General features: G+C 36.7%; 1 protein-coding gene across 8 annotated transcripts in view; it reads right to left on the bottom strand.

The window, feature by feature from the left end:
* Window positions 1–18,215, bottom strand: part of MGAT4A (alpha-1,3-mannosyl-glycoprotein 4-beta-N-acetylglucosaminyltransferase A) — an 87,081-nt gene that overhangs the window by 10,018 nt on the left and 58,848 nt on the right. For all 8 annotated transcript variants that reach the window (XM_032469591.1, XM_032469594.1, XM_032469596.1 and 5 more), the window contains 8 exons: window positions 14,152–14,198; window positions 12,403–12,516; window positions 10,904–10,979; window positions 6,298–6,412; window positions 5,064–5,194; window positions 1,807–1,914; window positions 1,494–1,687; window positions 361–439 (listed from right to left, as the gene is read on the bottom strand). In XM_032469591.1, the coding sequence (XP_032325482.1) occupies window positions 361–439; window positions 1,494–1,687; window positions 1,807–1,914; window positions 5,064–5,194; window positions 6,298–6,412; window positions 10,904–10,979; window positions 12,403–12,516; window positions 14,152–14,198 (864 nt within the window). The remainder of the gene's footprint in view (window positions 1–360; window positions 440–1,493; window positions 1,688–1,806; window positions 1,915–5,063; window positions 5,195–6,297; window positions 6,413–10,903; window positions 10,980–12,402; window positions 12,517–14,151; window positions 14,199–18,215) is intronic.

Below are 18,215 nucleotides of genomic sequence, written 5' to 3'. Positions count from 1 at the left end.
TATAACTGAAAAATTGTGCTCTACACTGGAATTTGACACAACATTGTAAAATGACTATAAGTCAATAAAAAAAGTTAAAAAAAATACAAACAACAGGTAAATACTGAAATAATGATTCATTTATTTTCCCAGAACAAACTTCCAAGTTATTTTCCAACAGGAAACAAAATGAAGGCTCTTTCTATGAATAAGGCAAAGGAGACAATATATTAGGTGTCCCACATTTCCTAAAAAAGTTAGTATTACTCACCACCCAGGCCCTGCAGTCATGAGAATTTTCCTTCATAAACAAGAATAGCCTCACATCAGGTCTATTAATACTAGTTCTTAAGGAAAATTAAGAGGAAAAAATAGTCGTACCTTAAAAGGCAAAACTTCTACAGTTGTGTTGAGCAGAATATCTCCTGGATGTTCCTGGTTGCCACTATGGAACAAATAACTGAAAATACAAACACAGAAATAAAATATGAGTCAGACTATAGCTGACAAAGATTCAAGAAGGCGGCCCTACCTCAGAGTAGCGTGGACAACGCTAGAGCCGGCGGTGACTGATGGCGTTTTTAAGTGTGGCAGACAATACCTCACGGTGCGGAGTATCACTATGTAGGATGCAAATGAACATTATAAATAACAAAACCAATATTAGATACTCATATAAGTGCAAAATACTACTCTGAAGTATTTTAGTATGTTTTCCCAGTGATCCTTCCATTGCTTAAAAGAATCACACTTAAATTCCTCTTCAGAATCACGTCAGCGTAACAGAAGAAAATTAACAGCATCACATTTAGCTATGCATTGTTTTCGACCACCTAAAATAGAATTATTCCAAGTGATTTTTTGGCAGATTCTAAAGACCAAATGGCTTTCATCAGAACACATAACATCATATGCTGCAGGCTAGGGAACTCTATTCTGTTCTGGGGATTACATTTAAGCATGCCACAGTCGGGGGAACACACCCATGACTGAGCAAAGATTGAAGGAATCATGACGATTAAGCAAAAAACAGGGAGAAAAAGTCCCAATGTTTGTTAAGTGAACATACATGCTGAAAAACCTATAGGGGTTGTGAATTCCTCCATATTGTACTAAAAGTAATCCAGCACCTACAAACCCACTGACTAGGAATAGTGATAGTCTGTCAAATTTATCATTTCAACCAAATTGCAGGGTCACCAACTAGCTCTCAGTCAAATTTTAAGGATAGCCTAGCATAAGGATATGAAAACTGATTTCAGATTTCGAGGGAGAGTTCTACATAAAAGTATTAAAAATACTAATAGCATTTATCAAACATGCTGAATGCTGATATTATATCTGAAAGCAACACACCTCTTTTATTACTGAGTTGTAGGAAATGTATACTATAATCTCACATCTGAGGCTGTCTCCTCACATCCGTTAACCATACCAGAAAAATTCCACCATAAATCACATTATGAGTAAGAGGTCTGAATTGTAAGAGCAAATATATTTCAGTCATGACCAACCTTTCCACATTGACTGGCTTGTCAAATTTAAACAGGATGTAGTCTCCAGCTACCGGGGTTATAGCCCAGAAGAAATCCTCCCCCATGTAAGTTTTCTCCAGTGTATGTCCTTGGTAGACCTTCAAGGAAGTCGATACTTCTGCAGGTGGGTTTACATGGATTTTAAGAAGCAAAGGCTTCATGTAATCTTTATCCTAGGAGGAAAGACATATTAACAACATGTGGCTTATTTATACTTAAGAAGAACAATGAGTGTACACTAAATAAAAAGTTGTATGTATGTGCATGAGAAAAATAAAACTAAACCACCAACCGTGAGTTTCTGAATTTTTCCTGTTAGTGAAGAATGCAGACCAACATGCTGGAAAAGGGAAGGTCTGAAGCGAATTCTCAGATTTGCTTTCTGTCTGTCACAATGTTTCTAAACATTAAAAAAAAAAAAAAAAAAAGTTAGTGTTACATTTTAAAGTGAAATCTTGTCCTCATCTGAAAAATGAAAAGTCCTTTATAAGAATAAATATTGAAAAGAAAATCCAACTTCATCTCATAATTCCAAGTCGCATGCTTTTTTAGGGTCTTCTCCGAGGCCTTAATAGATTTGCTACCTACTTGATACACAGACAGGATGCGGGAACTAAAAATAAGCACATCTAAGGGAGGGGCTGAGTATTTAACTTCAACCACCTTTCAAAATACGTCAATACAGATTTGCCTTTTGATATTAAAGTGCACAAACTATAAACTAGAGGTTGGTTCCAATACACAGAATAGCTTCACCTGGATAATATAATGAAGAATCTGCAGATAAGAAAAGGTGCATTTTGTTGCAGAAAAGCAGTGTGAAAATGTGAGGCAGTAAGCTGACCACTACAAGCCGGTGAACAACATCAAGGCAGACAAATCCATCCCAGCACAGGCGAGGGACACCTAAGTTTCAGCTCTGAGTGCCCCGTGGCCCAGACTTCAGGTCACAGCATGGGGAACCCACAGTGCTGGCGGGGGGCCCAGTGTGCATTAATTAGCTCAGTGCTTCAGGACACCCAAGGCCACCTGGTCACACTCTTACAAACTCTTTCCATTTTCAATGACTTTTTATAAGATTTGGGCCAAGAACATACTGAAAAAGACAAATTTATAAGATATTTCCACTTTGAGAGACCTCCAATAATTTCCTGGCTGTTAAAATGCCTAATTTTTCTCAAGAGATTTTACTTCATTAGCATTATTGCTAATGCTAGGGTAGAGGTGAAGCAGTAAATGTTATTTACACAAACAGAACTGCTCATGTGGAAGCAGAGGGAAGGGGAGGGAGGGAGGGAGAGTGCGGAGACGGCGGGGCGGGCGGAAGCAGCAGGGCCTGAGACCAAGTCCACCACGCAGGCAATGTGCGATGCATTTGGACCTGAAGAGTCAAAGCAGGTCCACAAACCTTTGAAAGAATAAATGAATGTCTTTTTTTAAATGTGACATTGGTTTGTAACATTATGTAAGTTTCATATACACAACATTCTATTTCTACTTCTGTATACACTAGAGTGTTCTCATCACCAACCATTCAGTTTCATCTCCATACAGTTGACCCCCCCTTCACCCATTTCACCACCCCCACCTCGGCCCCTTCCCCTCTGGTCACTACCATTCTGTTCTATATCTACATGTTCGTTTTTCTTTGTTACTGTTGGTGGGAATGTAAACTGGTGCAGTCACTATGGAAAACGGTATGGAGATTCCACAAAAAACTAACAACAGAAGTACCATGTGACCCAGCTATCCCACTGTTGGGTATGTATCCAAAGAACACAAAAACACTAATTAGAAAAGATACATGCACCCTTCTGTTCATCACATTACTTACAACAGCCAAGATATGGAGCCAATCTAAGTGTCCATCAGCAGGTGACTGGATAAAGAGGTGGTGTGTATACAGACATACAACGGAACACTACTCAGACATATAAAAGATGAAATCTTTCCATTTGCAACAACACGGATGGATCTAGAGGGTATTATGCTAAGTGAACTAAGTGTGAATGCTTGGAAAGGCTTCATGGACCACTGTCTAAGGGATGTTATTCTGGAGGCCAGCAAGTATGCGGTGGCATCCCAGTGGAAGCAACTGAAGGACTACAGGCCGTAGAAAGAAGAGTGGAAGAATGGGTTTTCGTGATTTTATTTTTTACTCTCAGAGAGTTCCACCTCACAAACTCATTATAGAATCTAACTGTAAAACTGCACAGGACCAATTAAATGAGAGTATGCTGTGCGAGTGTAAAGATGACTTCATTGTTCTGTGTCCTACAATAAAAATTCCTGTAAATCAGGAATAAGACACAGGTAAGGGCTTCCATCATAAAAATGAGTTGATTGAATCAATTTACATGTTCAGCCAATGTTGGAAAGTAGATATTCTGCCTTTTAACTATATTCCATGATTTGCTCTAAGAAAGTGGTTATTTTAAAAAAGAGAGAGAGAGAAAATACAGTAATAATTTATGACACCAGAAGATAGTGTCCTAAAAACTATTTGGCAGGTAGGGTGATCAAACTATCCTATAGGGAACTATAAGGTCATGAAGTCAAATTAAATGTTTATTTGTGAGAATGAATGTGAAGTTAACCCTATAATGACATGCTTGCAATAAAGATTTCCTTGTTATTACATGTCAAAATGGACTTATTCACTTCAAAGGATGTGTACATTCATATTCTATTTATGCTTACCCCCAATAAATAAAAAATATTTTTTCCCAGAGGTACAATCCAAATTGGACAAGGAAAACATACTAGTTACTTTTTACAATAAGATTTCTATGGAGATAACCTAATATTTGAATAGTCAGAGCAAAAATAATCATTTACTTACTTACCTGACACCAACACCCCAAAGCCAGCATCTTAGTAGGAACACTGGTTTCATGCAAGTAATACAATACAAAAAAAGGTCCTTTTTTGACTTGCCAGTTTTTTAGTCTAAATATTACTTCCATTTTATTTCTTATATCCAGGTGAGCTGGGCTCTGATATTGTCCCCAAAGTATTTGGGGGAAAAAAGAAAGCTGACAAGAGCATCTGAAAAAAACTGAACCCCCCTGCCCTCCTCATACAGGACAGATATGGCCAACAGCAAGGGCGCACCAGAGCCTAAAGACACAATGAACATTCATCAGCAACATTTAGAAAGGTAAAACTCTAGAGGGGAGGGAATAGCTCAGTGGCAGAGCACCTGCTTAGCATGCACAAGGTCCCAGGTTCAATCCCCAGTACTTCCATTAAAACAAATAAACCTAATTAGCTCCTCCTTACACACACACAAAACAAATGAAACTGATTTTTAAAAATAGAAGAAGAAAAAAATCGACCTTAAAAAAATAAAAAATAAAAGACCCTCTAATACAGGAACTTTTTGTAGCTGAAGGAAGAAGTCAAGCCCTTGAAATGTTAAATGGAAACACTGTTTTCTTTCGGCTCCCTCCCTAACTGTTCCTTCACAAAATCTGGTTCCTGAAGAGTCACCACTTTCACTAAATACATAAAAGAAGCCTCTTCCACCCTCATAAGAAATTAACTTACTGCATCTTTCTCAGGGTTGCAGACTTTCACCCAGAGAATATGGTCCAAGAGCCAGTCAATGGGTTTCTCCTTATAGAACATAAATATGAATTCCACAATCAGCGTGAGGTCTGGTGACTGGAACATTTTACCTGGAAAGATATTCCCAGTCAATAAACGTAATACAGAAACCAAGCATCAAAATGGCTTAAAAATGAGTAAACTCCATACAACAAACACACTAAAGCTTGTACTTTCATCTACAAATCATTATGAATAATCTCCCCAACTGTCTTATCAGAAGCAAATTTGCTTTAGCTAAACATTCTTAGTTGTCAGCTGAGTAGGAACGGAAGTTTTATTGAACTCCTGACTTTATTACAAAATTTATCATATAACTACCAGCTCAGAGGATTCAAGCAGCAAGCTGGAGACGTTTCCTTCAAATCTTATTAAAATTCTTCCCATAAAAGGAATTTAAGAGGTTGAAGTGAAAAAAAAAAATTTGCTAAATCAATAAATGCAAAAAACAAGGACTCCTAATTCTGTCATCACTAAAACTTCCCAAGTAAAGATATTTTTTATCTCTTAAATTAAGTTTTGAGATAAATGATCAGCAAGGTCAAAGCCCCAGCCTCTCCAACTTATGGGATTAAAGCACTATAGGAACTGAAATATGATTCTCTGAGTGTTTTTTAAAACCTGTAAATTTCCTTCAACTTTAAACATACTCTCTTTAGTTGGATAATTTAGGAGTTTTAATGAAAAAAGAAAACTTTAAAAATAAGCATCCTGACTAGTCCATGAAAGCAACGCATGAAAACCAATTAACCACCAAACGAGAACGTCATGTACTACATCAAATACCAGGAACTTCTATTAGGAAACCATTAGTGTGGCGTTCTTTATAAAAGAACCCTATCTTATCAAAGAAAAGAGGAAGTGGAGGTATCTGAGGAGGAGGAGGAGTCAGACGTGCTCCCCAGGGCCGTGGCGGGCTCCGGGTGACATGAGAAGCCAGCAGGGTGGCCCTGCACGGCTCCAGAGTAAATACTACAACCTTACGAGTCTCCAAATACTATTCTGGGTTGACTTTCAACATTTTAAACGTAGATGTTTACCGAAGTGGAATTTCCCTGAAAGCAACCCATTTCCAGAGGAAGAAAAGACAATTTTCAGGTTAAAAAAAAATAGTTTAAGATCCTAAGAGTCACAATTATTTCTGAAAAGCAGATGAATCTGACACCGTTCTTACCAATGAAGCCCAGCTGGGAGAACTCTAGTATCATCCATTCCTCAGAAGAAAGTTGAAGTGCAAAATTTTTTATGGTGTTAAAGTAATTCTGTTTGACAATAATGTCATCTTCAAGCTGGAGAAAGTGGAATAATCATATTAGTACATCAGAAAGAGAAGGAAAGATTTAGCTAGAAGGACATTCTTTATTATGGAAAAACTGAAGTATACGTTTATAATGTAGATCAAGAAAACAATGGTCCAAAATGATGAAAATATAAAAATAAATTTTGTTAAAAGAAAAGGAGGAAAACAAAATGGCAGGTGCACATAGCAAGTCAACTAAAGCACTCTCTTCCCGTGGGGATAACCACGCCATTTCCTGCATCACTCCTTTTGGATCTTTTATGATGCCCAACGTGATTTCACACTGTCCTGTTTTCTTTACAAAGGAGAAGAATTTTTCTAGGACTTTTATTTTTATTTTTATTTGCTTTTTACATAACACATGTAACAAGGCAAAGGAAAAGCTAGCAGCTTTCCTTCTCTGCCCTCCACCCTGCAAGCAGATGTGGCCAATGTTAAAAGCTGGGTGTGCACCCAGGTGACACCTTCTATATGGACATATAGCACAGATAGACTTATAACTATTTCAAGGTTCCCATCCACCTTTACATTTTTATTTAAAAAAAGGATCATATTATGAAACTGGCTTTCTTCTCTTAACATATTGTGAATGTTTTTCCAGGTTAATAAGTATTTATTGAAAGCATTCTCTTTAATAGACACATTCCCTGGGATCAATGGATAAATCATCCAGCCACTCACAGGCTGACACCCAGGCTGTTTCTCATTCTTTGTCAACGCAAACAAGCATGCAATAAATATGTTTATACTTCATGTCAGTGCTACTCATTTCCGTAGGATAGGCTCCTAAAAGTTTTCTTCTTACATTTTAAAAGATACCTGCAAAATACTTTAAAAAGCCGTAGCAACCCAGAGTCCTGGTTAACCCCACTGCTCTGCCATCACCACGTGTTACTGGAATTTTTATCAGATCAACAGGGAGTTGACAAAAGACTGGAGATCATGAGCGTGTGCAAAGACTTCCTCCCCAAACCTCCTTTCATCAAATTTTAAAGTCACTAGATGATTTTAATATCCTAAGAAAACTTTTCCTTTTCTTAACTTCACATCATTTCTAGTTATCTGCTAAGTAACTTTCAGTTATTTTAGTATTTAGTGTTTTCGTGTATTTAAGTCCTTAAATAAGCTTTCTTCCTAACCATGAAGAAACAGTAGTAGTATTTTGAAAGATATGATTCTGACTCACCAAGTATTTATGAAGCTTTGATTATGTTCCAGATACAGTACTAAACTCTACGAATCCATCAGTGAACAGAAAAGAACGTTTTATGCCCTCAGAGCTTATGGGGAAGCTGGAGGGAAAACCAGACCTAGCACAGAGCCATGCCAGTCCCTAATCGTGCTTTCCCAAAGAAGAGATGTCAGCACCCGAACCCAGACATATACTGTAGACACTCAGTGAAAGATGACCCCCCAAGAGCAGGCAATTCCAAGTTTTACCAATAAGTGATTAAAAAAAAAAAGTTGGGGACTGATTTAAATACATAGAAATGTAATGGAATAACCAAATGCCTACTTAGAATTTAGTACACTAATTTTGGTTACCACGTATAAATTTTTTATATTAAACTAGAAAAATTGCTTTGTTCCACTCTTAACATCTCATCAATAACTTCACTTTTTAAAGAAGGTTTTAAGATACTTGCAGATTCACATGCAGCTGTAAAAAAATAATACAGACAGATCCCAAACACCCTTCCCTCAGTTAACCTCAATATTCAACCTCCAACGTAACTACAGCACAGGGTCCCTACCAGCACAGACTTGATACAGTTTGATTCTGATTTCACCAGTTCTACGTGCACTCAGGTGTGTGTGTGTGTCTCTCTGTATTCAGCTCCATGCCGTTTATCACGTGTACATTTGCAGGACCACCCCTAGCATTAGGATACGGACCAGTTCCATCACAGGGATTTTCCTGCTGCCCGTGGTAAGCACATCCAGCTCCCGCCCCTCCTCCTCTTCCTAGCCTCTGGCAACCTGTTCTTCATCTCCATAATCTCATCATGTCAAGACTGCTACATAAAGACTGGCTTTTTAAACTGAGCATAATTCCACTCAGATCCAAGATGTTGTGTACCATAGTTCGTGTCTTTCACTATTTAGTACTCCATGGACCAGATGCACCACAGTGTGTTTAACCAGTCACCTGCTGAAGAACATATGGGCTGGCTCCGAGTGTCGCTATTCCGAATAAAGCTGCCATGAACCTTCCTGTACTGGTCTTTTAGTGAACACATGTGCTTCACTGACATCAATGTTTTATCATGGCAAGAGCCAGTCTTTGAAAAATCTAACACATATCTCATTAGTGACCACCAGTTTATAAAGAGAGGCTAAAAAACGAGATGTACAAATTGCTTTCACAGTGTACAAATGTAGTCTCTGAAAGAGGTGGACTATTGTATTTACACTTTTGCTTAAGTCTTTAAAACATACAAGGAGAAACTAAACACTTACGATAGTTACCCATGGGGGAGGGAGGAAACACGGGAAGGTGGCAGGGATGAAAGGCAGACTTCTGTAAATATATCTTGTTTTGTATCAGTTTTGATTTGGAAATGTTATTCTTTTATAACCAACAATGAAAAAAAATTACAAAAAAACTGAATACACATTGAAACAAAGGAATCCAGTTTCATATCAATTTGACAGCATGGTGACACAGGATAAAGAACCTGGTCGAGTGACTTTCAAACAGAATTTTGACTATACATTTGTACCAAGATGTATATACTCTTAGGGGGGAAAACGGACAAAAAAGATTTAACTGCATTTAGTAGTCTAATTATTAGTAGTGATGCTGGTATTGTTATTTGAAACTATTTTAGGTTTACTATGGAATAAAAGAATTATGTTATTCAGATAATTTTACTAAAAGCCAAGACTTTCAATGTAAGAAGAAAATACATAAAATCTAGAAGTTAAGTAAAAATCTGGTAATCTTACATTTGAATTGGGAGTATCAATATAAACATGTGATTTTTCTTCCTCTGAAAAATAAAATGCTCTTTTCCTTTTGAAACGCCTAGAAGCAAAGACACCACGATAGCCATGAGCGCCTCAAGCACCCAGACCATGGTTCTAAGTACCATGTACCTCTCAAATGAGCAGGGCTCCTTAGAGAATAGCCAATTCTAGATCAGGGATAGGAAATGTGCAAGATGGGCCAGTCAGCAAGGAAGCGGTCAAAGATCACCAGACTAACATGGAAGGAATACAAGAGCAGATCTGAAGAGATTCCCCCACCCCGGCTTATGATGTGCCCATACACGCATCAATATGAATGATGATTGCGAGCATGAGGCAAATCGAACATATTTTAAAAATCCACGAGTTCATAATGATACTTCAAAACGGCCACCACTGGAGAGCACTAGGGTACCAACTTTAGAAATTTTTTTTTCCTCTGATCGTCTGAGTGAAAGTGTTTTTCTTTTTGTTTTGTTGTTTTTGTTGTTGTTGTTGTTGTTTCTTAATGTTTTTTATTGAGTTACAGTCATTTTACAATGTTGTGCCAAATTCCAGTGTAGAGCACAATTTTTCAGTTATACATGAACATACATATATTCATTGTCACATTTTTTCCTCCGTGAGCTTCCACAAGATCTTGTATATATTTCCCTGTGCTACACAGTATAATCTTGTTTACCTATTCTACATTCTGAAATCCCAGTCTGTCCCTTCCCTAGAAATTAACAAAGAGAAAGAATCAAGCATTTATTCTTCCTTTCCTTTGTGAACTATCTTTTCAAGATAACCAAATGCTTAGGAAGGGAGACTCCTTTACAGAAGAACTCTACTTATAAGATCATTACAAATGACAGAAGTAGGGAATCACCACTCGGCACCTCTAGTGGAATAAGCCATCTGGGGGAAAAGAAGCAATGGAAGCTGAAACCACAGGGGGAAGAGCAGCTGGGAGCTGTTTAATCAAGGAGAGATAAGGCTGACACCACAACACCCACTGAAGGGATCTTAGCGTCATTAAAAGTGGGACAAGACATAATGCGGACAGTTGGACCATGAGAACTAAATGTCGGGTTTGTTATGTTCATATAAATGTAAACGTACTGCAGCATACCAAAACACTACCTACCGTCAGACCACTAGGAAAATGAGAAGGAAATCCTCCTTTAAAGTCTGCCAAATAGTGAAATCTTAGTTCTTGTTAACAGTGGGGAGAGAGGGGATGAGTGAGAAGACGGAGCGACGGGAGAAATGGAAGGAGGAGATGGGTGACCTGTCCACTATCGGACCAGAAAGTGGAAACCTCGTGTTTGAGCTCAGACAGCACGGGGAGCCGCAGAGCCAGCTTTCTCAACGATCTGACAGACCCCTCTGCTCTCCGATATACTCTGGTGGTCTTATACACTTCAGAGGGTTTACACTTTCGAAACTTCATTTTAATGAAAATATACCCTTGATAGTACTTTTTCTTTGAAAGTGTGAAAAACCTTAAAGGAGAAACCACACGTACCTGGATGTAATACGTGCCCTTTTCCTGAGCATACATCATTAGGAAGCAGTAATCTAGGTTCTGCTTTGTTCTCCATCTGAAATAAAAATTTTCAAAATTAAGCTAGGAACCAGACTCAAATCTAGCAAGATAAGAATAAATGTACAACAGCTTATAATATATAATAATATTTTATAAGAATTACATGTTCTCAATATATGGTATACAATAAGTAACATTTTATAATATATACATACACACTCTGTGTGATACATATACACAAAGTATATACTATGTGTTAGGTGTACACACATACATGACACACCCACTTAGGAGGGAGTGAAAGAGAAATTCACTCTTCTCTAATGAAGGCTTTAAAAAAAAAGTATTCTCAGAAACACTAATCCTTAAGCTATACTGAGGAAAACAGGAGTCTAATGTCAAGTAAGTTTGGGGAGGACACCTATCACCCTTTTAGAGATTTATTAGTGTAACAGAGGCATTGAAACATTCAGCAATAAATATATTTGTTGGAAAAAAGTCTTTAATCCAATATTTTCCACATTTTCTTGACCACAGACCCTTTTCTCAGTACTAGTGTTTCCCATACAGGTAAAAATTAATAAATGTGCACTGAATGCTTAAAAAGCACAAAACATTAATATTTACAATATTAAGCCCTTTCGGTGAATTCTTGGTAGCCTACAGAAATACACTAACCAATGTTAAATAAGAGAAATGGCTCTAAAACTTGGTTTAAAAAGAAAAAAGAAAAGATTTGAATCATTTAGTAAATTTCTCCAGAATATACCTCACAGGCTGTTCTCAATGAGTCTATCTAGAGGGTTTTTGGTTTTGTTTTGCTTTGCTTTTTATCAAATTCAACCTAAATTTTTAAAACTAAAATTATATTTATTGAGAGACAATTTACCATGAGAGACAATTTACCAATGATACGGACATATCTGTTTTTGTGACCAATTAATAACTCAAGAAATACAATGACTCTCTTCCCAAACACTATTTTTCCTTTTTTCTGGTTATAGAAAAATCCAAAAATGAAGCCAATGTCCCTTAGATTACTTTGTTTTTAATAACAACACAATGGAAGTTTCTAATTCTTTCAACTTTGGAGTTTTAGAGACAAATAAATTAATCCAATTGACTATTTTTACAGTATAATTCTGCAGAATATTATTGTTTATCACTTTCATTCACTCAGTCCTCACTTATGTTGCAGACAGACATGAGATCTCAATCTAGACCAACTTTCAAGTTATATTGACCATGCTCTTAAAAAAAGTTATAACATCACCAAGCAGTAGTTATAAAAATCATTAAGTTTACCAAATTCAACTTCCCATCAGAAATTTCATAGAATTTCCAATAAAATAACCACAAAGCCATTAGCTGTAATAATTAGCTCAATGCTAACATGTGTTAGGCTTTGATAAACAAGAACAACATTTATTATACATTATACTCATCAAGGTGGGGGATTTTAAACACCACAGGCTCACCTCACTCTTTCTTTAGAATCTCCAAATGTCTCCTTTAAGTTTGTCAGGTCAGGATAATAGCTTTCAGGGGGCGATATTATTTCCACCAAGCCAGAACTGATTTCTTTAGAAAATCTATCATGAAAAAAGTTGGCTGAGTTATTTAAGTTCTGTGGGATTTACCTTAACAATCAAATTACTGTGTTTAACATAAAAATACATCAGTTAGGTACATGCTTATAGTCACAATGGGTTAAATGAAGCAGCTCATCATTGATTTTATTTGCCAGAAAATACAGATTTTTCCAATAGCATAGGCTTAAAAAAATGCTTAAAAATCGTGTAAAATATGAATATCCTTAGAATATCAGAGAAATCCTAGGCAAACTACAGGTATTAAATTCCTAAAAAGTATCAGAATTAAAAAGAATCAAATCAAGGTGGGGCAAAGAAAATAAGGAATTACAGAAAAACGAATGAATGTATGTGTATATATCGATAGACATATACTTAGGCAAAAATTCAAGTTCTTCAATTTTCAGGAAGGCTTACTTGCGGGTGATAGACTGTATGTCATTCTAAACTAGTATTTTCAACTAGGGGCAATCTTGTCCCCTGAGGGTACATGAAGAAATGCCTGGAGATTGTGCCAATGTTGAGAAACTCTGTTCTAAAGTTTTTTAAATTAATCTTTACTGACTCGAATGTAATTTGTTTCACATTTGCATTCTCCCTTACTTCATTCTTGCAAATCTCTACAAAATGCTTGTGCAACTACCTGCCTTTGTACAAATGTTCCTGGTGCTTAACCGCACTTTTTTTCTGGGCTTGGTTTTTCTGCACACTGAGGATGAAGGGGATCAACAGAACCACTGCATGAGCCCACATATGTGTGTGCGTGGTCGTGTAAAGGGGGCCAATAATTATTGCCTCGTTCCTATATTTAAGGATTCTATACTAATCTGTACTTGTATAAAGGCTGCCAAGACATTGAGCACTTGAGGAAAAGCCTAACAAATGCACAATGTAATCCTGAACTGTGCACAGATTTTTTAAAATCTCTGGATTTAGCATCTTGATAGATGAAAGATACAGCCATATTATCTTAAACTAAGGTTGGCAAATAATTGTTGCTTCTCATATCTTTCCTTTTTTAAGTAGAAGATTTGTCTTTTGGCAGTGGGGGGGAGGTAAAAAACAGATACATTTCAATGAAGAAACCCCCATCAGGACTAATTTTTATATCACTATTAAAACTGCAAAGGCAATATTATAAAAACTAATGGTACCTGCAACTTACTAAGCCTTCCACCTGTTACCTGCTATGCACCCTGCTCATGAGAAACTGTTAACAAATCTTTGCAGATTTTTAGACACAGCTTAGCATTGAGGCTTGAAGCTGCTACCTGACTATCTGCCCTGACAAAAGAAAAATTTTTTCTTGGTAAACAGAGGGTGAAAGACTTAAGTGATCTCCTGTGACTCTCTTTACATTCACTGTCTTCAAGATTAAAGACTGTTGTTTGATAGTGTTACACATGTATGACATTCAAGTCTTTTCTATAATGAAATACACCAATGTATTCCACCAGAAAATCTGATATACACACATATACTTTATAACAATGGATAAGACCAGTGATGGGTGGTCCAATGAACACCGAACTCCAAAAACAAATGTACTATAAAAGAAGATATTTTCTTTTAGCAAAAAGCCAAGTGATCATAGCATCTAAAAGATTTTCATTTGCATAATTAAGAAAAACTTACTCTTTCTCTAGGTTGGCTACAACACCATGTACATAATCAATATCTGTCTGGGAGAGAGGAAAAAAAATTGTACCTTCATTCATGTTTTTATATTTTTATTTAACTTTTAATTCTGAATCAAAATTAAATAAATGATTGAAACATTCATTGAAAACATTAGGTTTTCAGACAACTTACAAGATCTGCATTTCTGTATTCTCCTTCATTGCACTGTTCTATATCACTGAGTACTTACTATTATCAGAAGCAGATTTATAACTGTTTATTGTTTTCAATTGTCTATGTTCAATTCAGGAGAAAAAACTGAGCACAGAAACTACTTCTACGTTTTCTGAAATATCCAAACTGTAAGTAATGCACAAATGGCAGATGCTGTATGACATAGGGAAAGATTTTTCCACTTGGAATCATAAAACTCAGGTTCAAGATTTGCCTCTCTAGCTACTGGCCTGTGTAATCTAAAGCAAGTCACTGCAGAGTCTCAGTTTCCTGTCCTATTAATAATAATAATAATAAAAAGGTGGGAGGAAACAATACCTTAGAGATTATGACATTAAATGCTAAAATTACATAATAAAAAGCTGTGTTATTATTCTGTATTGTTATTATTACTTATTAGGCTTATAATGAAAACCCAAGTCAAGAGCATTTTAACCACAGTCAGAAATAACCATTTATCAGGGTTGTTACTTTTAAATTATATACAAGTGAAGAGCCAATATTCTGTATCGATTTTAAACACAGTGTTAGCTTATAGTAAAATGCTCAACTCTTAAAAGGATTCAATAATATACCTAATACAATCTATGTTATAAAGACAGCTAAAACACTTAATACTGGAGGACAATAAAACAAATAAAGAAAGATAAAGCTTCACCCTGGAAATGACAAAACTAGTGAATAATAAAAAGTTGTTTTAGAAGAGCTTTTCTGGAAAAGTATCTTAATTTCCACTAATTGAAAGTAATTTCTATTTTTATTGTAAAATTTCAAGACTTAAGACTGTGAGACAGCTTCCTCAGACCATATCCTTCAAACTCTTCACAAAGAACTCTGTGGATATAGTGAGCACACAGCTCAAAACCCTCAGTGCTTTCCTTTCATAAACCCCAACACATCTTCCCACTCATCAGAAGGTAATGATCCTTTTAAAAGATAAGATCTGTTATTCTTGCCAAAAGTATGTAAATGCAATCTGATCATGAGAAAACATCAACAAACTGTGACATTCTACAAGATAACCAACTAATGCTCATGAAAAGTCTCATGAAACACACAAGAAACCGAGGAACTGCCCTGGATAGGAGGAAACGAAGCCGTAAGAACAACTAAATGTGATGTGGTGTTCTGGGCTGTACGCTGGAACAGAAAAGCGGCTTCAGGTGGAAAAACGGGGGACTCTGAATAATGTCTACGGCTTTGCTAACAGTATTACAATAATGTTAATTTCCTGGGTTTTGATCATTTTATTACGGCTACAGAAGTTGGTAACACTAGAGCAAGGGGAGTGAAGGGAATACTCTGCATTATTTTTACAACTTTTCTGCAAACCTAAAATTATTTCAAAATAAAGTGTTTTAAAGTGCCTTAAAAGAAAAAAAAAAAGTAAGTCAAGCGTCTTCTCCACTGGAAACCATCGAACGGCTTTCCATCTTCATTAGATCAGCAGTTTGCAAAACAGACCCACCCCCTATTTTCATAAAGTAAAATTTTATTAGAACACAACCCCACCCTTTCATTTACATATTGTTTCTGGCTGTTTTGGGAACTACAAAAGCAAGAGTTGAACAGCTGCGACAGGCCTGCAAAGCCTAAAATATTTGTCGTGTGGCCCTTCACAAAAAAACAAAAAAACCTTTGCCAGTCCCCTGGCTTAGGGCTAAAGTAAAGTTCTTGCAATGGCCTGAAGTGTCCTAAGTGATCTGGCCCAACCTGTTCCTTCTCTGCCTACCTCCTGCTCCTGAACCCCTCACCTTTCCTGCTCCAGCCACACAGGCCTCTCTTTGCTGTTTCACAAAATTTCTTCCTGATCAGCATTTGTGTGATTTATAACCAATGCGTAAGTGAACATTTTTAAATGTTCTAGCTGCTAAAAAATTATAAGCCCAAAATAATACTGAAGCATCAAGACAGTAATCTGTAATTTAAAATCAGGAATAGAAACAAATGACAACCAGACAGATAATCTGCTGATTAGTCTACAGAAGCCTTGAACAACACTATCACCAAGCCTGACCTAACAGACATCCACAGACACTCCCCTCGACAAGAGCAGAATCCATCTCTTTTGAGTACACGTGGAACCTTGTCCAGGACAGACCAGGTACGAACCCATAAACACGTACTGGTGAATTTAAAAAGGTCTGGAATCATGCAAAGTCTGTTCTCTGACTACAGTTGGAGTTGAATCGGAAATCAAAGAAGAGGAGGAGACTTGGGAAGCACACAAACAGGTAAAAATTAAACAATACATTTCTAAATAAAGCATGAGTATAAGAAGTAAATCACAAGGGAATTTAGAAAGGATTTTGATCTGAATGAAAAGTTAAACTTGACATATCAACATTTATGGGAAGCAGCTGGAGTGGTACTTAAAGGGAAATTTATAGCTTTAAGTTGCCCATATTAGAAAAGAAGGTCTCTAACTAATAATCCAAGCATTCACCTAAAAAAAAAAATTCTAGAAAAAGAAGAGTAAACCAAACTAGGAGTAAACAGAGGGAAGGAAACAGTGAAGAGTGGAAATTACTAAACAGAAAAATAGAGACGTGATGAAAGTAAAGGTCGATTCTTTGAAAAAATCAAAAAATGATAATCAACTGAATAGCATCACCGGGAGGTTTTTTCCTGTTTTACCTGATGGCCAGCCAGATGGAGCTGACCTCAGAGGGGGAGGAAATGGGGAAGAGAAAGAAACGGAAACGGAGTGGGGGTAGGAAGAATGAAGACAGAAGGCTGCTGTTTCGCACAGACCTTGTGGAATTGTTGGGCTCTTTAGCCATGTGCATATATACGAAATATTTTTTCAAAAAAAAAAAAAAAAAAGACACAACTATAGAAAAAAAATATTTCTGTGTAATGCCAGACTACAAGTTAAGGGCATAGTCTAGTATCTAACAGATTCTTTTAAAGATTTTTTGGGGAAAGGGGGGAGGTCATTAGGTCTATTTAAATATTTATTAGTTTTTTTTTAATGGAGGGACTGGGGATTGAACCCAGGACCTCATGCATGCTAAGCATATGCTTTATACTTGAGCTACACCCTCTAAAGATTTTTACTTTCCTCCAGTACTTTCCTCACCTTAGTACTTCAATAAATACTTGTTCAGTGAGTGAAAGAATATTTATAGGAATAGAACAGAACAGAACAGAACAGGTAATTATGAGAGTTTAAGAAAATATCACTATAGAGAGGGCTACCATTTGGGAGGCTACTGTACTCCTCAGGTGCTCTGGAGTAGAAAAAAGTTCCAAAGCACTCAGGTAATATAATAACCCCAGGCTGAAAGAAAGCACACTCAAGTGTCTAACCAGAAAAGACTAAACCGCTTATACAATGTTCACCGAGACACAATCATCAATGAGAAACAAAAACAAAAACTGCAAACCCCATTTTCAGTAAGACCAGTATTAATAACCAAAATTCTCAAGCTCAAAAGGAAACCAGTTTGGTTCCAAACACCAGAAGTAATATGAAGAATTGTGCAGATTTGCTACATTTGCAGGAAGCAGCCACCCTCTGCAGCAGCGACAAAGACACGTCTTTGATCAAAAAAGTAATTAGTCTGGAACGCTACTCTGTTACTCCTCCTCCTGTAAACCAGCAGCTTAGAGACAAACAAACAAAAAAAGGCCATTTCCTTCAATGATGATTCATTTAAAAAGGAACCAGCACAGTAACTATCCAAAAATGTAAGAAAAAGGGTAGAGATTCAACAAAACCTATGAACAAAAACAAAAAACTACACTGATAGCCACAAAACAGATAATAAATTGTGACCAAAGATACCCTCATCAATTTAAAAGAAAAAAAAAAACCAATTGTGATGGTTCTAAAATATGAA

This window comes from Camelus ferus, chromosome 28 (genome assembly GCF_009834535.1).
Source record: "Camelus ferus isolate YT-003-E chromosome 28, BCGSAC_Cfer_1.0, whole genome shotgun sequence".
NCBI lineage: Eukaryota > Metazoa > Chordata > Mammalia > Artiodactyla > Camelidae > Camelus > Camelus ferus.
The sequence above is the reverse complement of the archived record's forward strand: the minus strand, read 5'-3'. Positions and strand labels throughout refer to the sequence as shown.